This window comes from Sturnus vulgaris, chromosome 7 (genome assembly GCF_052056855.1).
Source record: "Sturnus vulgaris isolate bStuVul1 chromosome 7, bStuVul1.hap1, whole genome shotgun sequence".
NCBI lineage: Eukaryota > Metazoa > Chordata > Aves > Passeriformes > Sturnidae > Sturnus > Sturnus vulgaris.
Window position 1 is genome coordinate 32791255 of NC_142249.1, and position 23617 is coordinate 32814871.

The 23617-nt window shown below is 41.0% G+C and overlaps 1 protein-coding gene across 2 annotated transcripts in view; it reads right to left on the bottom strand.

Moving 5' to 3' along the window:
* OSBPL11 (oxysterol binding protein like 11) overlaps positions 1-19899 on the bottom strand; it is a 38287-nt gene extending 18388 nt beyond the window's left edge. Inside the window, exons 1-5 of one of the 2 annotated variants that reach the window (XM_014871801.2) lie at positions 19742-19899; positions 5155-5223; positions 3922-4097; positions 3042-3121; positions 2105-2287 (exon numbers count right to left, since the gene is read on the bottom strand). In XM_014871801.2, coding sequence (XP_014727287.2) covers positions 2105-2287; positions 3042-3121; positions 3922-4097; positions 5155-5223; positions 19742-19884 — 651 coding nt within the window. In that variant the 5' untranslated portion in view covers positions 19885-19899. Of the gene's footprint in view, positions 1-2104; positions 2288-3041; positions 3122-3921; positions 4098-5154; positions 5224-19741 lie in introns of those variants that run through there. The other variant, XM_088168327.1, reaches the window with a different exon arrangement.
* Between the last annotated feature and the right edge of the window lie 3718 nt (positions 19900-23617).

The following is a 23617-nucleotide window of genomic DNA, read 5'->3' on the forward strand; positions in this document are numbered from 1 at the left end:
TCCTTCTGGTGACCTTTACTGTTAGTAACTCACCACGTGGTGGGCCCCAAGCACTTCATTCCAGGATCAGGCCAGACAATAGGACAAGCTATGCTATGCTTAGCTATGAAGTTCAAACAGGCACATTTCCCTTTCAAAGAACACATTTGGAACAGCCCTAAGGCTTTTCCTAATTATACACTCAGCTTTGGGAAAAAAAAAAATAGTGCCAGGAGAAGAAAAGTAGAATTTCTAAAAATCCAAAATCTTGGAAAAATACACAGGCTATTGTTCTCAAACACACAGACACCTACATTTAGTGCAAAAAGATCTTCCTAAACCTCCTGCTTTGCACGACAACCACGTCAGTATCATGACATATTCAGCCAGGAACAAAGAACAGTTAATGGAAAAGGGACTGACAAGGAGACCCAGGTATAGTGCAATTCATGGGAAAAATCAAAGAAGGTCACAATGTAGCAGATACTTTGAAAGAAGCTGCTCTTACCACAGCTTTTCAAAATTCAGTTCTAGGTGTTCAAGCTGTATGTACCATGCATGATCAGGGATAATAGCACACACCTGCCCTTCAGTATTTTAATTATATTTACAAAAAAGTAGGCATGATATCCAACAGCATTTTAGCTTAAAAAAGGCAAACAAACTAACATTCAGAAGAACCAGCACTACTGAGAATTCTTCATCTGTACAAGTCTAAAGTTTTTAAGCTGATAATCATGTCGTGCCACCAAATTCAGTAGCAATCAAAAGAGCATTAATAGTTTCCTGTGCTCTTTGTAGTGCCAAGAAAAGTCATTCCACTTTATCCCAATTACAGGATGCAAGCCGCTGCTTCAGTGATCCAGCTCACACATACTCCTCTCTCCTCTCTGAAATTTTGAATTACAATGTTTGAAAATTCAAAAAGTGAAAAAGCCATTTCTGAAACATTTTTTATTTTCCTGAGTACCTGGCAGCACTTCACATGTCTCTGCATTAGCACTACAGGAGACTTTACTGCTCTAAGAGGATAACAACAGGATGGCAGCAATTACCCTTTTTCAAGACATCTGCAAGAACAGTCTGCTGTGGAGAGACATTCACAGACTCCAAGGTTTAAAGAGGCAGTCACCTTGTGTAAACTAGTGAATAATTACACCTTAGTTCCTGATATAAATCAGGGCACAATGACAGCATGCCACACTAGTGAAACTATCGGCAACACCCATTTACTGGATAACTTACTACAATGCTCAGCCACATATTTTAAGGTTAATGAGGCTCACAATATACAGCACTCTTCTATTCCAGTTTGGCTAAGTTCAATTTCTAGCTATTCACATTTCCTGTATCTTGATTTGCTAAATTAAAAAGCCGTCCATTAGAAACTTATTTTTGCCAAGAAATGTATCACACCACACTAATTAACATCAATACCACCAACTAAGTAACACAAGTTTGCAATGCAGTATCTTTAGATAGGCAAGATCCACCCTGGATATATTCACAAGTTAAAAATCAACCAGTAGTCAGTCCTATCAGTCAAGATGGAAAGGTAATTATTTCTGGATTTTTCTCCCAAAATACACGACACCTGAACATATAGTGAAAAAAAAGCAGGTGTTTGAACTGCTCTCTGTTCAGGCACATCCATCCCTAGATGATTTGTCTAAATTAATCAATATACCAGAAAATGATATTAGCATTCTGAAATACTATTATGACCAACTTCTCCTTAGTCATAAGAGACACAAGGACAGCTTAGTCAGTTCTCCTATAGCGTGACATGGGAAGAAAAGTGTTCAATAGTATCATAGTATGTGATGTTATATCCCTTAAGGATATTCCCTTGTCACTTGTAGTGCTACAGCTTAGACAGGTGAGAACATGGTTCTACCTTCAGCATCAGGATACTACTGCAGATACTACAAAAACCATAGTATATACACCATGTACTTCTACAATTAGCCAGGGTAAGTTACTTATCCTTACACATCTGTGCAATAACAGCTTAGAACATGCTACTGACAATATATCCAACTAGGAAGAGCAGGCTTCTCCACAACCTTACAAATAACACCACAGTTCTCTCAAAAAACTGTAAGGGAATTTAAAGCATACAAACCTCTCTAACATCTACAAGGTGATCTGGCTGCATAATGGGAACTCTTTTTCCTGTTGGCAATCTGTGATGTCCAACACTGAAGAAGGAAACTGCATTTTGACTGGGTCTTCTCTGCACACCAGGAGAGTTGGCGCTTCCTTGGGATGCGAGAGAGAAGCTGCGAGATTTCAGAGGAGGGTTGTTCTAGTGAATAAATAAGCATATTGAGAAACATTTACAATTAATCCTAATAACCAGCAAATGTTCTAACGTGAAAGATACAGCAGAACAGTTTAATTTTTAATAGAGCAAGGAAAGATGGCAAAGCCCTAATAATGCATTAGTAGCAACTGCTAAATATTTTCCACTGTCTGCTTCTAGCTGCCTTTTTTATAGTCTAATTAAGAACAATCTGTGAAATGAGACTGATCAGTAAATATCACTTCTCTGACTTGAAGATCAGTCCTTGATCTGCAGCAGTACCAGAAATTGACTCCTAACAGATCCTGCAGGGATAGAGCTGACATTTAAAAGAACGGAATTTCATTTAGAGCCATTAATTCAACTTCTCTCTTACAACAAAACCAGTTACAAGATGCTGATTGTAACTTAAAAGCAAGATTTTATTCATGTATCAGAACAGGTATTATGGCAATCAGGAGGTTCTATAAAATACACTCTGTGCATAACCACCACATGGTTAGCAAATGGAAACAAGGGTGCTCAGATACAGTGTTGAGGATTTTTTCTCAAACATGGAAAATCACCCTCAATTTATCTGTGGGCTGCTGAGTGGTTTTTAGGAAAAAAAAAAAGAAAGGGGTTAAAAAAAAGGGGAAAAAAAAAGAAGAAAAGAAGTAACATTCCCAAAATGGAAGGGCTTCAATAACGCTGAAGTTGTATTTGCAACTACCTGTACCCCCAGCCTGATTTTTGCCCATGAGAGCATCAGTCATACCTTCCCAATAGCTTCTGTGTGATGCTGTGTGCATATCTGTAGCCTGCTAACCCAGTGCTGCCGCTCTTTAGCATCAGTAGCTAATAAAAGCAAACCAAAAGGATTCTGTTAAATGAAGACATTTCAAAAACGACTGCTTAATTCTTAAAAATCACAAGACTAACAGTGCAAAGTAATTTATTTTTAATCCAAAACTCATTTGCTTGTAATAACTATAATGTTAAGCCAAGTTCAACAAAAATAGTATATACTTTCTTCTTTCTTTATGCTATTTTTAGTGTTAAGAAATTAATTTTAAACCACCAACAAACTGTAACTACCCTCAAAATATTGTAATCTAACAATACGAAACATTTTCCTGGAATAAAAGTAAGGTACTTGAAATTAGAAAATTACAGCAAGTCTTCAGGGGAAGAAATACTCAAAATGATTAGCCTAGATTTCTGCGGCCTACAAAATCAGAGAATGGGCTTTTATAACCACCATAAGGTGGCTAACAAACTGAATGTTAGGAATAATTAAACTCTCTGTGAGCATCACCATGGTTTTGTTACTCACAGTGATTTAGAAAACCTCGAATCATTACAATTTAAGGACACTACATGAAGATTAAATCCCATTCCACACATAGGAAGTCTTCTGAAAGTCATTAAACCCAAACACTACCGAACTATCCATAAATACAGACCTTTTCTAGCTGAAGAGTAGGATGGAAGTTTAACACATAATTTTCATGGCACTTTGCCAGCACTTTCAGCACTTTGCCAACCAAGTTTTCTCTTGCTCTGGCCCTGCAGCCAAGCCCAGCCAAGCAGCCCCAGGCGAGAGGCAGGATTGTCCTCTAGTGGAAGGATCCCCTGCCCAAGAATCCAGGTCCTACCTCTCAGTTTATACTGCTCCCCGCTGGCAGCATTGACTGTGAAGGTGTGAGAGTCTTCATCACTGGGTGAAATGACAGCTCCAGCCAGCTGCAGGGTACCTCTGGGCTTCAGTTGTCTAGACTGCTCATTCACAAAGTACTCCAGCAGGCCAGCATCATTGTTTAACACAAAATACCTGCAAGGATAACAAAGCAAATACACTAAATAAAACCAGCTCTTTTTGTTGTTGTTTTGGTTTTTGTGCAGGTGGTGATACTGGGAGAAATCAATACTCTCATCACAAGTTCCTACAGATGAGATTGGGACTAAAAGACTTGTGTCAGGAAAACCCTAAACACATGAATTATGTCCCCAGGATGGCATAAAAATTAATTTCGTGGCATTTTTTTTTCTCAGAGCACAGGGATTGCACAACAGAACAACACGTGCACAGGAGAATACTATTGCAGGGTTTTGGGAATCAAAAATTATATCCTGAATCATTAGGGCTTAACAAATCCTTAAACTACATGCATTCAGAGTAAAACAGCCACAGATACAAAGGAGTTGAGGTGCAAAACCATAAAACTGAAACAAATCCAGACTTTTTTTTAAATGGAAGTGGACATTATGCTACAACTTTTACTTGAGTTTAATGCTGAGTAGATTGACATGAGTCACTCCATGCCAGGGGCAGCACAGATGACACAGTGTGGTACATTAAGGACTTGTCTTTCCAACATTAATTTGGTTGCACTGTGCTGCTCTAGGAACAGCATTAAACAAGAAACCTGACCAGAAAATTTCCCCTGACACAGAAAATCAAGTTTTTCCAGGGGAGACGACATCCTGGGGAAAGGGAAAAGCCTGCTTGAGTTTGAATTTACAGTAATTAAGTCTTAATTGTTTTCAGTGATAGCATTATTTGGCACAAAGGTGAAGACTCGCAGAAAACACAAAGACAATATTTTTATGGAAAAGAAGAAAAAAACCTAATGCTTTTTGCACATACATAGTTATAAGCCACTAGATGAGTTAACTGCTTTATATTGCCTATGCCTTTTTCGTATTCATGTCTTAATACAAATATTATTCATCTGCACATTATTCGCTTTATCTGTATTGAGAAAAGCATAAGATTCCTGCATAAAGTTTGCCTACTAGAAAAAGGGAAATTAGATATTATTAAAAATCAGAAAAGTGTTCATTTGGATGCTGAAGAGACATTACTGAAAGCACTATAAAAGACTTACCGATATTGCCAACCAGTGACAAGATTGGTGTATTTCATTAAGTAGCCACAAATATTTTCCATGTGATCACTATCAAAAGAGAGAGAAAAGCAATTAGATAATACAAAACACATTTTTGTATTTTGTCTCCTCCCAGGTTCTGACCATCTTTATTCTCAGGAGATGAATTTTATATTTATTTTTAGAATGGCAGTATCAATTTAATAAAGCTACACTTTAAAAATTTTCCAGCTTTGTTCCTAAAATAGTTTCTTATGGTAATTTAACCAGACTTACTGAATCCAATAATTTGAAATCATAATTAGCTGCACCAATTCAACAGGCACTTCTACATACATTTTTACAAGTTTCAGGTAATTAAAGACTTTGTATCCATGTGCTTCTGGTTCCTGCTCTGTTCAAAACAAACTTTGTACTTTTGGACTCTTGAACAGAATTACTTTCACTAGGTTATTAACAGACCTCTGGATCACAACCACCAACCTAAACAGTCTGTAGTTACTCCATATCAGTGTGTTGTTATCAATCCCTCACGTCCAGCACCCTTTCCTCTGGACAGTCATGCTCCTGAACAGATGTTCCACAGAACACAACATGAAAGTGAAGATCACATCAACATATTCTGAAACCAAAACATCTCCTCCTCTGGCCTGACAGGAAAAATCCAGTAGTTTCTCCTTCGAAGATTCAACTTGCAACATCCACCAAAAATAAGAATCCATCAAAGGCACTTGGCATGGAGACTTAACATCACTACAGGCAAAATACATTACCATTTCTGAAAATCAATTGCCCTAAATAAGGCTTACAATTACCATGGCTACAAATTACTCATTTTAAGACCACAGTTAAAAGATCCACTTCATACTGTATGTTCCCATAAATCTAGAAATGATACCTCAATGCCCTCATCTCACAGTAGGGCATAATCCTACACTGAAGAACACACTCTTGATAGACAACTGAGGTCCAGCATGAGAAAAAAAGTTCCTATTATTACAAAGAAGAATTAAAACAATGACCCAAATATCAGACACTACTTGCTTCTTCAAAAGAAATTTGTCTCTAACCTTATTTAAATTTTAAATTAAAATTTCTGTAGGTTGTAGTATGTTGAAGATTAAATTAAATTATTCAGGGTCTGAATAATTGGAGCAGCAGTAACCTGTCTTGGTAAACGGACAAAGTAGCCCCATGTCAGCAAAAGGGAAATCAGGACTGTGAGAGCCAAGGGATCATCTCCATTAGTGGGTTTTGGTTGCAAACATAGCTGGGCTAAGAACTGGGGTAAATTCTAAATAACAGTTGAAGCTGCTGTCTACACCTCATTTATAGACAGTATCACCAGATTCATTAGAAGCTGACAGTTTGATAAATAAAACACGTTACACTGTTTCATCTTAAAGGAAGCCATTTAGGGTGACACTAATGAAAACAGCCACAGAGTAAATCACCAACATTCAGCAAAACAACACAAGCCAAAACATACAAGAATGTACATTTTTTTAAAGAAAAAAAAAATACTGAATTTTAATATTACTTTTAAAAGTAAAACTATGTGTCCTAGCTGTTACAGCAGCAATCAGTATTGCAGTAATATCCTGCAATGGAGAACAGCCAGCAGGACTATCTAGGAATTTAATTTCTAATAGCTCATTAAGTAGTACTACAGATAAAAATAAAAACAAGGAGAGCAGAGGGTGTCTTATATTTTTAAATGTACAGAGAAGCTAAAGGAGACATAATCAAACTCATCCTCTGCTGACTCCTCTCATTTGTTATTATTGGCATACAAGGGAAGTACAGTTTAGACTTGTTCACTGTCTTAATTTAGCTGAAAATTATGAGATTGCATAGTCATAAAAATGCATGAGCTTGGGTTTTAATCATCGGAAAATTGTCCCTAGTCACAGCTAATTATTTTTCAGGCTCTAGTGAATGTAAGCCACACCCTTGCTTTTCAGTGAGACACTGTACGTAGCCCTGCACATTCAGGCTACAGACACTGCACCCCCACTAACTAATGTGCCAAAACCATGGGTACATTTAACAGAACCCTAGAAAAATCAGAAAGGTAAGTTCAGACTCTAGTGAACGCACCAGGACTATGTGCATGACCTATGGAAGTCCATTCATCTGACAAGGGTAAGTTTAATAGATTTTGATTAAAACAATTTGACCTCGGGGTTTTTTTTGGGTGTGACAGATAAAATAGGTGATTTTGTCATGCAGAAAAAGGCACTGTAGAAGGGAGTGGAGCTCTTCTGGAGATGTAGTTTCACATCCAATGACCATAATATTTGCCATCATCTGCATGTTCCTTTCCACTTGAATTTTCACTTTGTCTAGACCTAAACTTGAAATGCCTCCTCTTCAATAATTTTTATCTCTAGACTCATCAATCCCAAAGTTTGGAGGGTTCAACTGAAAGGCTTTTGAAACAGCACCCCACTGAAGTCTGAGAAAGTGACTGAGAATTAATAATTCAACATTTGAACTAAGGTTTATTTTTAAATAAGTGAAAATTATATACCCTAAGGAAATATAAATCCACTCTGCAAATTGCATTTTACAAAAAAATAAATTCTGTAACTGTACACAGACCCATGACACAACTACACTTAATCTCCTAATCTCCTTCTGCATGTATGAATACAGAAAAATATATTCAGTATTATTTATGAACAAGGCCAGGGATTGTAACTAAAGCATTTCTTCAAGAATTTCAAGATTAGTGCCTCCACAGCAAGAGTTAAACCAAGACCTTTGTTGCTAAAGCAGTGACATAAGACAGTTGACATTAAAAAAATTACAAAAAATACACCCACCCCAAAGAAAATCCAGGAACATTTCACTAGTATGGAACTGACAGCCAAGCTCTACAGAGCAATACAGAAAGCACAAGAGGTTGAGGTTCAAGCACTGGCTCTGCTCATAGATAACCACAGTCCATAAAATATGAGTAAGCCCCTACTGCTGTTTCATTGGAAACAGTGCTGGCAAAACCTGTCTCAAAGTCACCAATGTACTTCAAAAGCCTCCAAAATTTCCGACATAGGGGTCTTTGACTTCTAGAAAATAGATTTCAAAAGTGAACTTGACACAAAATATTCACTGACAGTAAGGGCTGGCTTCCTTGGAATCTTTGCTGATTTTCAGGATCCCTTTGCATTCACACTGCTGCCTACATGCACGTACATGTACCTATGGGTACGTGAGTTTCCATAGCCAAGATGCTGTTGCTGCTATTTAAAATGCTCACCACAGTCTCAGATTGTCAGAGGAATAGCAACAGCTCAGCAACTATGAGTCAACAATCCCTAAAGGCCCTATTTCTGTTGAAATTCACATGTCCTGTCAAAGAAAGGAAATGTTGCAACAGACACATCACAGTTTTAAGGACATTTAAAAAAACCGATTTTAACTTTCGCTGGACTACTTTAAGTGAGGATACCATACAAATCACAATCCAGAAAAAAATTATGCAGAACATGATACAATATCTGAACTTTAGTCCAACACATCTACCACCTCCCAAAACCTGGGCATTTTTTTCCAAAGGCTGAACTTGACTGCCCATTTATGACAATTTTTTAATTTATAAATACTGTGAGATGGACTGAAACGTCCATGTAAGCAAATGACAAATGTCTGCAAATAATTACACATCAGTTCATGTTCTTCCCACAAAATTATCCCTCCCTTGCATCAAAGACATTTACCACAAGCCAGATTTCTACATATCTGTGTGCTACTGAAAAACACAAGGGATAGAAGAATGACAAGGGATCACTGTTAGCATATTTATCCTTCTTTAGTTTTACTTGTCCTTTCCTAAGTTGCAGCAGCTGTTGCAGTGCCTTGCAGGGTGGTCTCCTGTCCCGGGGAAGAAAGAAGACAGTGACAATCAGGCCAAATTCCCCTGTATCCTGTTTACGTGCAGCACCCGGGCATTGGACGCAGATACTGAGGAACAGCAGTCCCCTAATGACGTCTTTCAGGAGCTTCTGCCAAGACTCCCAGGCTCACACCTGACAAGTGCTGGCCCAACGTTTTCTCTGAGAAACAGCAGCAACGCAGAAGGCTTTGCCAACCTTTTTTCATACCCCTCACTTGTATGTTTCCATGAAAGCCCCACAGAAAAAAAAACCTAGCAGGGGCAGAAAATTTACACCCGTAGGGAAAAGTTACAGAACAGTTCCAACACTGCCCTTCAGATGATTTTAATTTTGCTGGGACGCAGACAGCACCACGTGGGATGCTTTGAGCAGCCAGGTCTCCGAAGACCTAACAGCTGTTTGAAGAGCAAACGCCATGGCCAAAGGCTTCCCCGCTGACTTGCGTAAGGCTGACTTCAAGCAGCAGCTGAGTATGTGTGGATTTGCTGCCAGCAGGAAGGATGACCAAGAGTCTGGAGCCCATGAAGATGTCAGGGAGGACTCCTGAAGGGGGATCCAGCCTCCAGAACTGCCATGACCACTGTTATGACAGTGCCTTTGGATCCTGGCCAAGGGAAGATACTCCTTTCTACTGAGCTCACAGCAAGATGCAAACCCCTGGTGAAAAAGACTGTCTCCATATTAAAAGCCAGCAAAGCATTTAAAAAAAGAAATAAAGAAATGAGGATTGTAACAGTGAATAGCCAATGTAGACTCATGCAACCAATGAGTGATTTCAACTATACAGTTTGGAAAAAGCAGTGACCATTTTCAATGAACCTGTTCATCTCTATCTGCCCACAGGTCCACTGTGGGTAATGGTGTGCTTTTTCCTCACTGGGCACTGCAAAGTGCTTATCTACAGAGCACTGACTCCCCTCTTTCTTACACAGAGGGGTAGGCAGTGGAGAAGAGAAAGGGGAAAAAAATCCAAACAGCTATGTCAGCATTGAACACTTTGGGCATATCTTCTGCAGCTACAAGAAACCACCACCAAGTTAAGCACACTCCAATTCCACAGCTCTGTGGTGCAGGACCAGGTTCCCCGGTAAACCCAACAAGATAAGGCAGGACATCAATCAATTACCTCTGCTTTTCCAAACAGCTTTCAGAAGAAAGGAAAAAAACCATCCTTGCTGTGCAACTCATCAGCAGCGCTCTGTAGTCAACTGTGAAATGGCAGCAAAGCTCCAGCTCTTCAGCTCATGTGTTTGACTACTCAATTATAAATTTAGAAACCAAAAACAAGTGCAAGGAAAAGAGGTCCAACACCATTACAAGAACATCAACATTAGACCCCGAGCATACTTCAGAACACCACTTGGCTCCAAACATGTCATCAACACACACCCCCTCATTAGATATAAAAACTTCTCTTCACATGCACTCCTGTAAATCCTTGGGAGAAGCATTGGAAGAGCAGCACAGAGCTGCCACAAAGAAAAGGTGTGGCAGAGCCAAAATGAGCCATCAGCTGTCCATGATTCCAGCATAATGCAGGCCAGCCTCCCTACCCCTGGAGTGAGGGGCTCTCCACAGCCCTCCCTCCCCAGCCCCTGCTCTCAACACAGCAGTCATGCTGGCACCTCAAGTTCTATAAATACTAGTTCTCAAGGAGAATGATAAATCAAGCTAAGAGGGTTTTTTTAAAAACCATCATAACTAAATTTGTATTCCATTCTCCTCTTTTCAGCATTAATGGCACAGGTCAATTACATACAAATAAAACTGTGATACTTTTGCAGTGTAGCAAATAGAAGAAGTGAGACAATATTTAATTAATAAGTAGCAAAACGCTTCTCACACAACGAATATAAAACTGATCATTTAACTACTTTATAATTTACAGAGCTCTCTAGCTCTCACAATACATCTGCCTAGAAAAAATTGCAGTGACATTCAGCTCAGCAATTTGTCTCACACACAGGTGAACACCTCAAGTCAGCAAGGACTCCACTCATGGACAATTTATTTGTGGATTTGCATCAGCAGAACAGAACTGAAGCTGCACCCAAGAGTCAGTAGCCAACCGAGCAGATTTTGCTGCAATGGTATCAGTGGAAAACAAACTGTAGATTTAGCCAACATCATTTTAGAGCTGGAGCAAAAAACACCAAGGACCCCTAAAGGTCTGAACTCTCCCCTTAATGCCTCTGGAGATGTTGTCTGCAGCTTTGCTACCATTTATGTTACCAGTTTACATCAGCACACCATAATGCACAGTTTCACACGTTACTGTTAACCCAAAACTCTCTCAAAGTCTAGTTTCAGAAAGCTCAAGCAGTCAAATTAAAGCTGCTCTGCCCAATGAACAGTACTGATAAAACAGATACAAGGCAAACACTGATGGATGAGCATCTTTGCAGTTTTCTGCTGGCTGTGATACCTGGGAAAGCAGTGGATCCTGGTAAGCACTATCCACTGGGACTGGTGGAGCAAACCTCTGTATTGTTCAGTTATTCTTTGGCACAGTGGTTCAGCATGGTTCAGTTCCATTCCAAGGCATTCTGCTCTCCTTCTAGTGTAGTCGCTACCAGAAATAAGCAGATATGCCCTTGCAGTTTTGAGATTTGAGTTTTGTGATTATGTAATTTTAAAAGATTGTATTAACATTGCCATTCTGGACTCTGCAGCAATAAAACACTGAAATGGAAGGTAAATACACTGATCAGGTACCTCAGATGAGCCTCTTGCTTTGTAATTGTTTTTGAAATATTACTTACAACATTTCAGGTTAAAAACTGAGGATAATAATTATTGTCACCTTTCAAGTAAGTAAGAACACATTTAGATAGACTATTGTCAATTGATGTTATCTAAATATTTACAAATACAAGCAAAAGCCTGTGTGGACCATCAGACTCAAGAAGCAAAGTTTAAAGTCTAGCTGGCAAATAATTACAAGTGGTACAATTCAGCAGCCCTGAATGACATTTTCTAACTTTGAAGCTTTGAGCAGGAGGCTGAGCAGGAGGATTAGAAATTTCCCAGAGGCCCATCTCAACCCAAATAATTCTATAAATCTTGAACATAGAGAAATTAAGCAAAAATACTCTTACATTAAAATTGAGGTGTAAGACACCAGGAAGATTTAAATGCTAAATAAGAAAGCACACACATTAACCACCTGTGACTATGATCACATATAAAGAGAGCAGGGCTACTTTCTTGTTATGTGCTTTAAGGGAACAGTGATTTCCAGACAAGGAATTATTCAAAAGTGCTCCTTTTCATTGTGCAATGAGTATGAGGTATTTGGCACTCATGCTCTAATAATGAGTTCCCTCGTGGTTTTCTTGTGCTTGCTATGGACATTTATGAAGGAGTTGTGTACTGAACAGTAAGAGGAGAAAAATATTATCATTCCATTTGGATACAGGGAACTAAGGTACAATGAATTTTCTCTAATTTTGAGAGAATTTTTTTTAATTTTATTCATACATTCAAATCATGGCTTCTGCTATTTCAGCTGCAACTGAGACCCTGCAAAAGTTTTGCAAAATCAGAGCCAACTGTTCCAAAAAGAGTCCTCCAAGAAAAAGAGGAACACAGTTAGTGATGACCAGGGAAAACCAGTTTGAATAATATATGACTATTATCACAAAGGAAGTCAGAGCCAGGGTCAGAAACCAGCTCCTTTACACAGCATCCTGCAGTTCTGCCCAGCACATCTCTTGCTTTCTGATACATCACCGTGAAATGAAAGTAATTTTCTCAGTGCAAAACAGGTTCTTTGGGAAACCAATTTGATAATATCTAAACATTAACCAAGATTTTAAAGATTTCTAGCCTCCTTGAAAATTCTGGAATTCACAACTGAAAGCAAAATATAAAAAATGCTTACCCACAGCAAAAAGCTCCAAAGCAGGCTGTCAAATACAAGATTGGCAGCTTAACACACACTAAGGAACAGCATTTCTCCTACCCAACTTCAGCCTGCCCTCCCCTCCCACTTCAGCATTAAACACACAGAACAAAAAATCTGAAAAGGTACAAGCTTTGAAAGCACCCTGAGAAGAAAGTTATCTGGCAGCGTTGCCAGTAGGCAGCAATCCCCTCCAAGAACTCATCAGTGCTGGCAGGGGATCAGAGGGCACGTCAAGGCAAGGTCTGTAAGTAAACAGGGGTCACTGCACTTGTGCCTTAATTTTCACAGTACGGTGAGTACAGCACAGGAACCTTCCCAGGGTAACATAACAGCAGCAGCTGGTGCTTTCTGCTTCTGCATTAAGCAATGTGATTAGGTCAGGCACATGCAGTTTGTTTTTCATCTTCTCTCTGGGGAGAGAATGTGTGTGGCACAGAAGGATGTTAATGTTGTACTCCAGTTAATTAACTCTCTGCTAAATAATTACATTAGAAAAGGTGAAGAAAAATACTCTTTGCACTTAGCGAAGGGTAGACATTTGTAACAGCCATTAACTCCTGCAGAAATCCATTCCATGGACAGCACAAATTATTTGATGTTTAGACACTACCCAAAAATAGGTGCTTCTTCATTTTAGTTTAATTTGAACTCTAAGTGAACATCCCACCATGAACTGTACACTGGATGCCAGAACCAACTCCCACATGTGACACCGCTGTCTGTCCAACATGGAGAGGCTCTGAGAAGCAAGAGAGGGACAGTCCTTGATAGTCACTCACTGAGGAACCACAGGACTGAAGAAGGAAACCCAGTCCTTGTCACCTGGCTCAGGAATCGGGCTCATTTTCCAATAAAACATCAGGCAACATGAAGCTCCTGTTTGAATTACCCAAACCTGTTTCCCCAACTGTATCCACTTAGTACTCCTCGCACCAAGATTTACTTCTCTTAATTTATGACACATCTGCTCCAACACCAATTTTCCAAGTTTAAATACATGTGTGAACATGAAGGGCTCACCTGCCTTTTGAGAAGTGCCTGGGGCTTTAACAACTGTAAAATCAGTTTGGAAAAAGATGACCTTAATATTTTAATAACATAGAATGCATCCTGAGATTGATGTAACTGGCTGATCATTTTAAATATGAGCTTCTTGTCTATTCTAATGAGCAAATTATGTGAAGTGCAGAATTTCTAAATTAGTGCAAGAAGCATGATATACTCTTTAAGCAAAGAGCTAAATGAGGATAAAGAAATTCAGACACCAGGTTTTTCAGCCTCCAGCATATCAAACAAATGTGACAATTCTCCTAATCTGATTTTTAGCAATAAAAATGAACACACAAAATTGCAGAAATAAATTCTGAATTTCACAGCAACCACTTGAGAAAATCATCTCTTCAACACTCCAAATCACACCTCAAAAGACCAGCAACAGGTCAGAAAGTGAGCAGCATGGCCTTTCTGAAGGTCCCACCACGCATCACCAGAAACAAAAGCAAGGAAGGTCAGGACTCAATTTGACACAGGCTTGGCTGTGTCATCAGAGCCGCCAGCCAAGCCAAAAGATGACAGTACAAACATCATCTCCCTCGGGAGCTGGCATCTCAGTGTGACAGTGCCAGCAGGTTCTTAAAACAGTGGGATACTGAGGAAGTGAGGTGAGCTGCAAGAGCAGAGGAAAATCAGTACAGGAGCAGCCCTTGCCAGACCTCCCACCTGGGAGTGACAGCACAAAATTACTGCCTGTCTCTCCCTCTGAAGCTGTGCCCCACAAAGAAGGGAGTTACTGTTATTGATTCCAGCAAATATACACAAATTCCACCTAGAATCCCTAAGAATTTCATTTCAAGCAATGCAAAAAGAAAATTCAGAACAAAGGAGATGGGGAATAAAAAGGAAGCACTAGGGGTATCAGTGTTAGAGAGAACTGTCCTAGGATTACACTAACATTTACATGAAGGTTTAGGACATTTCTTCTACTTAGTAAGCAACAGGGAGCATAGCTTAAATCCTGGCCTGCTCTCAGGAGCCAGTTGATTAGGTCAGCTCACACTACCCTACTGCAGCCTAAGCAAGGATTTGATGCCCAGACAAGAACAGAGGACCAGCAAGGGGGAGATTTGAATTTGTTGTTGAACACTCAGCTGCCATCACTTCCTGTATTTGTTTCTATCAAGCTGGTTCCAGCTTTAAAGACCAAACAGATGAAATTTATCCTCCCAAGATCAAACACATCTTGGAATATGACGAGAAACACAGAGGAACTAGGAACACTCAGTACATTATTTTGTAACTAAGACTGACATTGGGATAGCCCCAACACAAGGACCAGTATCGTATCAGTTTCAAGACATTTCTCTTTACTACTACTAATTAGATAATTTTTGCAAGATAGCAGGAATGAAAATCAAATGCTTCCACTGAGCTTAGCTCAGTTTCACATGCTTTGCTTCTATGTGTCTGAAGTGCAAAGCATTGTTAGTCATCCTCAATGGCAACTGGAATCAAACTTAGAAATGAGCACTGCCTTTAAAACACATTTCCTACTGCATGATTTTTTGAAAAAGTGTTCATGATAATCTCAAAATGCAGAATTAAAATATATTCACTTCTTCCAGTTACCAGTCCTTCTGCTACATTGTCACATGCTGGCCTGCTCAAACACAGAAGACTGAATTAAGGTCAGTAACTGTTCACTCCCCTTTTTTAGCATTTATGAAGATGCTTGCATAGTATCAACTGAAAAAGCTCTAAAACCCACAAAAGAAGACTGGCAACCATTTCACTTATTTAAAATTTGTTATCCACTTGCATTTGATATCAAAAAACATTCAGTGCTACCCTTTGGCAAAACTCTCTCTCTACTCTTCTTCTCAGCCTCCTGCTCCAGCCCAAAGCCACAGGGAGTAATTCTGCAAGAGAATCTGTCTTAACTTAATACCAGAAGCCACCCTGCATGAGAAACCCTCTTACTGGCCATTGTCACATCTAGCAAGAAAAAAAAAGTTACAAAAAATACTATCAGTCTAGGAAGTTTACTCCTTGAAGCTACTTTCATCTAAATGGTTTCTATACTAACTGACAGCTGTGAATAACCCTGCAGCACTCAGGTAAACTCCCAGGAACAACTAACAAAAGGTAACTCATTTCCTAAAACAAAGAGCAAAAGACACAATCTGCAGCATTTTATAACTATACACGGCTAAATTCACAGTGAACAGATGCTAAAACCATTTGAGAAATAAGGAACAAAGGCAGCAATCTACAATGCAAGCAGAAGTGAAAAAGCAAATAGTTTTTGAAATATAACTTGTAAGCTTCAAAAAAAGCAATCATTTGGGAAATTCATGAACATTTTACCTGTATTTCTAATGTCAGGGGAAGAAATGCTGGGAATACTTTTAATAGCAGAATTGATCTATGTATATGAGAGCAGAACTAAGAAAAACATAAAAGGACAGTACATTAGCATGTCTCCAACTGGGAAAGACAATCTTGTTTCTCTAGTCAACCACAGTGCTTTTAATATGTCATTTTGTAGATAAATAAGAACCAGTGATTGCCCATCACTTCTCTCAAAATTATCTGAAAGCCCCTCAAGCCAGACTGACAGGACTTGTTACACTGCTCTGACACATGTTCTGATCAGCTCTCCATTCAGCTCATAGACAGATTCTGCTTTCTGGTTGTCAAACTTTTATGCTATTTGAATGACTACAAATCACAAGTCATAGAAGTACCAGCCCAACCTGTATCCTTTCTCTCACTGAAAGCATTCTTGTTCATTTAACCCAGAGCAAGGCAAAAACCAAATGAAGACGGTTATAAGGTAAAGCAGAATTGCTGAGTGCATGCAATTCTTTCTGTGGGTGAGGCTGTACTTACTTCACACCTTAGTTACTGCTGAAAATAAAAAAATATTATAATCTTAAACTATTTTATCAAGTAATCTTTTAATAATCTGAAGTTATTCAGAAGTCTTACCTCCTGGTAATTGTTTCTCTAAATGAAGACAGGGTTAAAGAATTTAGTGTGCAGTGCAGCCTCTGAGGCTCTCTTTATCCACTTAAAAGCAAGTTAACTCTTAGGCTGCTCCTGACCCCAGTGAGGAAAATGAAGCCAATGGTTGCTTCTCAGACACACTCTAACCTGATCATATATTCACAAGAAAACAAGATCATTTCCTGTCAGATGACTAGAAGAGGACTTTCTCAAGAACTCTTAACTTCTACTAAATAAATTTTTAAAAATTTTTAAAAATCATCTTCCTGCCCTCAGAAGAAACCAATCCCTTACTAATTTCCGAAGAGGCACTGCTATACTGGCTGCCTAAACTCGCCAATTCACAGGCCACAAGCAGGAAGTTTGACAGGAGATTCAGCTGTATCTCCACATCATCTGAAATGTCTGGCAGTCTCTGGCTGTCTCTTCTCCACTATGATAAATATCTGATCTAACTCCATCACAGCTATTTTAAAATCTCCCTATTATGCCCCTACAGAAATATCAAGTCAGACTTCCTGCTTCATTTTTCATTTTCTAGATACTCAATTCATGCCAAGTATGTGTGACCTTGCACCTCTTCGAGAGATTTAGTTTTCATTATTTCAGGTTCCATCAGTCTTGGAAGTTTATTTTTCATCCATAGTCTTAACTCCCCACTTGGAGCATTTGACTACCAAGTACCTGTTGTCCCACTGTCTGACAACTCTGCTAGAGCTGTTTTGACCAGATGCTTCACCAAACCGTGAGTTAAACTTCTGCACCAGATGTGGTCTGGGGAGAGCAAGTACTTCAGGATCCTACTCCTACCAATCTGTTACACCACATTGCTCAAACTCTGTGCTATCAAAGTTAAAGATCAAACTTCCACCAAAAGCTCCCAGAAAATCTGTTTCTAAAACCCATATGTTAGACACTGATTTATCACGGGGGAGTTTGTCTTTTGTCAAAAACATTTTAGCACAGAAGTAATTCACAAAGTGAAAACTAAGCTAGAGCATCTCATTCAGGAGGGCTTTCTAGGGAGACGGGGAAAAAGTGGTATTTTGAGGGTAATTAGATATAGAGACAAATGTAGGAGTAAATAATTGATTCCAAACAGAGCAGAGATTAACAGTGAGGTATCTCAAGTTTCCCCAATAATAGAATTAGTACACTAAATTTCTCCAAATTATCTAGAATGAAAAAAAAATGCAGTACTGTTTTAGAGCAAATTAAACAAGATATTGATAACTACAAGGAAAAAGGACAGCCATGAAAATGGCTAACAGTTGGGGTCAGTTCAATTTTTGTCACACAAACCATAGCACTGAAAGAAGAAACAAAACAACTGGACGGATATTTTTAAAAAGCGGAACTTCACTGTACAGCACTGACCAGTGACCACCATCACAAGCACAGTATAGTTAAAAAGACATCCAGGCAAATTAAGCATCTCATCCCTTCCATTGCCTCCAATTCCACATAAAAATATAAAATATTTCCATTTTGACTGCATAAACTAACTCCCGTGTTTCACAATGAAACAGGGATAGTAAGTGTGTGCTTGTTTACAGTAATAGCAATTTTCATTAGAAAATCTAGTTCTACTTGAATCCAGAGTCTAAAAAGCAACTGGAAACAGTGGTTAAAACAGCCAATAGCTACATCTGACAATTAGCTTTCCCGACTTAACAGCCTGAAATATTCACTTTGAAATCACCACTTCTCTTTCTGGCATTAGTCACCCAAAAAGTAAAATATTCATGACCCAGATTCTCAGCGATGACCGCGCTGTTCGCTCCCAATTAAAAGCACCAGGGCGCTGAGTGCCTGCACATCCCGGGCCTGGGTGTTCGTGTCCCGGAGCCATCCCCTGTTCCTCCGTCCGTCCATCCGTCCATCCGTCCATCGCACGCTCCGGCTCTGCGGTCTGCACACGCAGGAATCAGCAAGCCAGTCCATCTGGGCTGGCAGATGACGGCTCTGGAGAGTCTCCGTTTGAAGGAGAAGTGTGCAAACTTCACACAACAGCAGCATTTTCAACAGCAACATGGCAGAGCTCCAGCCAAGGAGGAGAGACCCGGGCGCGGGGGTTCGGGAATCTCCCAAGTGATGCTGTAGAGCCCGCTACCAGCGTGTGAGTGGGAATGTGTTCAAACAGAAAGTACAGCAGAAAAAAAGCATATGGAAACCCTCAGCTCTCCCGAACACACAGGCAAATAATTCAAACTAATGCCGTGTGCTCAGCTTCTCTGGCTTTTTCTGCTCCCTTCTGCTGACTTGCTGAACCTGAGTAATCACCGTGATTTATGCTAAGCACAGCCGTTCTTAAAACAAGTTAGATAAGACGGAAACTCCGTGCACACTCAGTTTTGGTACCATCAGCTAACAGAAAGCGTCAATTAAAAAAAAAAGTAATGACTGCCATTAAGATCTTTTAAAAAGATCTTAAACTCGACACAAAGTTTGGCTTTTTTTTTTAAGGCTGGAAAGCGGTGAGGCGCCTCCAACAACTTTAAACAGGTCTCCACATTCTGCGAGGGGAAAAGAGGATCTGAAAGGAAGGAGCCAAGGCACATCATCCCCCGGCAGCTTTGTGCTGATGGAGAAGGGGAGCCGCCCGGCCGCCCCACGGGGATGGCGGGCACAGGCAGGGACAGAGGGAGCCGCGTCCCCCGCGCCGCACCCGGCGCTGCCGGGGGGTTCCAGCGCTGTCGCAGCCGGGGCAGCCACGCCGCCCACCCGCGCTGGGGCAGCTCCGGGCCCGCCGCCCCTCACCGCGCCTCACGCCCACCTGTACTGCCAGCTCTTGTTGCCGCCGCGGCCGCCGCCGCTCCTGCTGCCTCCGCCGCTCAGCCCCGCCGCCGCCGGCAGCGGCTCCGTCTTGCCCTCGCCCTCCGGCCCCTTCATGGCCGCCGCCGGGTCCGCGCCCTGCATGGCGCCGCGGCTCCCGCCCCTCAGCGGCGCCCCCGGCCCCGGCGCACGGAGCGAGCCCGCCCCATGCGGGCTGCGATGGCGGCGGCCGCCGGCACCCCCGCGCCCCGCTCGGCTGGGCCGGGCTGGCCGCGCTGGGCTGGCCGGGCTCCCGCACGGCCGCGCCGGGATGGGCGATCCCGCCCTCCCGCTGCCTCACCCGGCCCGGCCCGGCCCGGCCCGGCCCGGCCCCACCGCCCCTTCCGGGTCAGCGCCGCCGCCATCTTTAGTGCGGGCAGAGCTCGCAAACGTTGGGAAGCGTCTGAAAGTCGCGCGTCACGTGAAAAAAGAGAGATTTCCTCAAAGCGTTAATAAAGAGATTTCCTCAAAGCGTTAGTAATTGATCAGGCTGTCAGCGCTCGGGGAGGACTCGCGTCAACAGGTTACGGAATCACAATAAAACTGTGGCAGGTTAAGGGTCGAGGATTGCCGGTGACAGTATCTGACTGCAAAAACGTGTTCAAAGCAGTACACGAGTTCAAAGCAACATACTAACAGGCTCCAATCCCTAACAAGAGTTAGGTCAAAACAATAATTCAGCACTCACAGTATGGTTCTTTTCCTATAGGCGTCCCTGAGGTAGAGAATTCAGGTTCCCACTGGCTGATCCCAGAAGTTACAATGGAGTCTTCCCTAACTTCTCTCAATTTCTTAATTTACATACTTCCATATTCTTATACTTATATTCCTACCTTATATAACTTTTACACTATTTCTTCTCATTCAGGTGGAGCTTGAGTGACTTTAGTCATACATCTCAGTGAGGGGTGCTCATACCTTTGGGTGGGTATCACAGTAGCACCAGCAATAACCTTTGGATGGAGATATGTTTCAGTCCAAGGACAGTGATTTTGCCACAGATGCTGATTCAACAGTAGGATATCTTCCTTTATCTCCCTTGGTTTTCAGCTGCTGTAGGGATTATCAGCTAGAAAGTACTACAGAGTTCCCTTCTCTGCAAGGGTTTTGCCAGAGCCTGGCTTCAGTGTCTCCACTCCACCTTCCATTTAGTCCTCCTTGGATTGTGAGTGGGAGGTCGGGGATGCTCACCACATTCCATCCAGGGAGTAGCTACCATATTTTCCACTATAATTTCCATACAGTTCTCTTCTTACCTCCAGTCATCTTCCCACATAAGGGCTATAGGAATTCTCTCTGCAAAATAAAAGTGGGCTGAGAGGAGTGAGGGATCCAGCTGTTCCATACACAAGAGGGGATGTGACAGCTGGGATCTTGCTTGAGACCACAGAGCAGGGTCAAACCCAGCACTTCATGCACTGAGCAATGCACAACATGGCCTTGAGAGGAAACACATTTTTTGCCTCCTGTTCTTCCTCCAATTACTGCATTTTTCTTTCATGGAATGCCAGCATATCTAACTGGGAGAGATTGGTCTGGCTCTGTGAAATCTTTCAGACCAGTCATGGCTTTTGGCCAACCACAGCTTCACTGACTGCAACTGCATTATTTCTTAAAATCAGGGGCAGAGGATCCTCATTCTGATTTTAATCAATCCGCACATGAAGAAGACAAAGGTAGAACCAAACATGACTGTGGTTAGTGAGGCCAGTCCTCATCTCACCCAAACTCCCTCCTCCGCTCTCCAGCTCTTATTATACACTTAAAGTACTGTAAACAACCGTGTTGCAAAAGATGCTAAAAATTCCCTATGTGAGAATCATACATAGAAGCAAAAATTTAAAGGAGAACATATTTCAGACAAGTAGTTTAATTACTTACAGCACCCCTCTGGTAGCAGCTTCTTACCCCGTGAAAGTTGCCTTGGCCTTCCTACCTCCTACCAGCATATTTCAGCTTTCCCAGTGACATTCAAAATGCCTTTGCCTTTGGTCAGCAAATGATGATGGCACATTACGAGCATCATGTCTTTAAAATATTTTTATAAACTTTAATTCTAAATTACCACATATTCCTCCCTCCCTGCCAAGTACACACACAGTCTCCTCCAGCAGACCAGTGTGGACTGCCTATTGCATCTATACCTAGAATCTCCCTTAGAGGGACAGGAGATACTACCAGTGCACAGACATAAAATTAGCCACTTCTACCTTTTTAGGAGCATATTTTTTCACCGCTGGGGGGGAAGGCTTTTTCCCTGCATTTTTTCCTGGGAACCTACAGGTGAGCGAACCAGCAGAGTAACATAGTTTGACTAAGAAAATTTTCTCCAGAACTGCACTCCTCTTGCCCTCCAAACACATTGCTTCCTGTTCTGCCAATCTCTTGAAACTTTAATTGAAAATATATAATTGCATGGCATCATAATGTATGCCAATAACCCTGAAATTTTCCCAAGAAAATTTGAAGCAAAAACAACTCAGGCAAGTGTTCCACTTGTGTGTTTTATTTTCCCTCTGCTCAAGGACAACCAGTCCCAGCAGAGACACAGCTTCACCCATGCCTGACCTTTGTAACCATCACAGGTGGTCAGTATGATATTCCTCCACCCAGAACATTTCCAGCACCCCAGAAAGGCCAGCAATCCTTAGTGCATATTTCTGCAGCCCCTCAGTATTTGGTCCCTGAGCATGGTAAACTCAGATTTTCTTTTCCTATGCAGTCGCCTTTTTATCTTAAAAAGGTGCTGCATGTGCAGTACCAGAGGCTCTCGTAAGATGGCATTGACAAAATGCTGAATAGCACAGAAAGGCTGACAGCTAAACCAGTTTGCTAAGACCTTACACAGCTTGATCTGCCTTTTCTCTTTAGTTTAGGATGTTACTAATTATAACTTGTACTCAGTTCACTGCTCTCAGTCTCCTTCCCCGGCTACAATTTAGTGACTCAAAATGACCTGGATCTCACCCTGGTCCTTGGGAGAGCAGCAGACAGTGAGTCCCCCCAGATGTGCCCTGCCTGCAGCCAGCCCTAGCCTCACCACTGCCTGGGATTCCTGCCCCTGGAGGAGGAGATGAGGAAGAGCTGCAGATCTGGAGGAGGAACACGTGAATAGGATAACAAATGTTTATTGGCATTTGTCAAATCGAATCCTTGTAGGCCCAAATATAGCTACTAGCTCAAGCAGTTGTATTTTATCATAGCTCAAGCAAATTTCCCACAAATAATCGTTCTGTTAATTTCAGGAAACTGTCCAGGATCTGAACAACACTAAAACAACTCTTGTTTATTTCTTTCAAAGTTTATAGTCTGGCTATGTATAGAATCATTGAATAGCCATAGAAGCAACCTTTAAGATATCTTATTCCACTTCACTGCCATGGACAGGGACACTTTCCATTAGATCAGGTTGCTCAGAGTTCCATCCAAATTGGCCTTGGATCCTAACCCTAACCTTGTGCTGGTGCCTCACTATTCTCTCAGTCAAGAATTTCTTTCTAATATCTAATCTAAACCTATTCTCTTTCACTATAAAGCCACTTAACATACTTAGCATTTCTTCAGATGAATATTGTGTCTTCAGAGCAGCAAGGTTCAAAGAGTAAAAGCTCTGAATTTCAGCAATATTTTCATCACCTGCATGCTTAAAATAAAAGTGCAAATTTCTAGAATAAATAAATAAATAAATAAATAAATATATATATATATAATTATACAAGTTTTTTATCACTCTCTTGTTGGCCTAATTCAGGATTTTTTTTTTCCTGGCTTAGTATCTTAGGATGAGACCAAGTTTAACAGTCTTAAATCTGGATCCACCTCTGGTAGCTGGGCCACA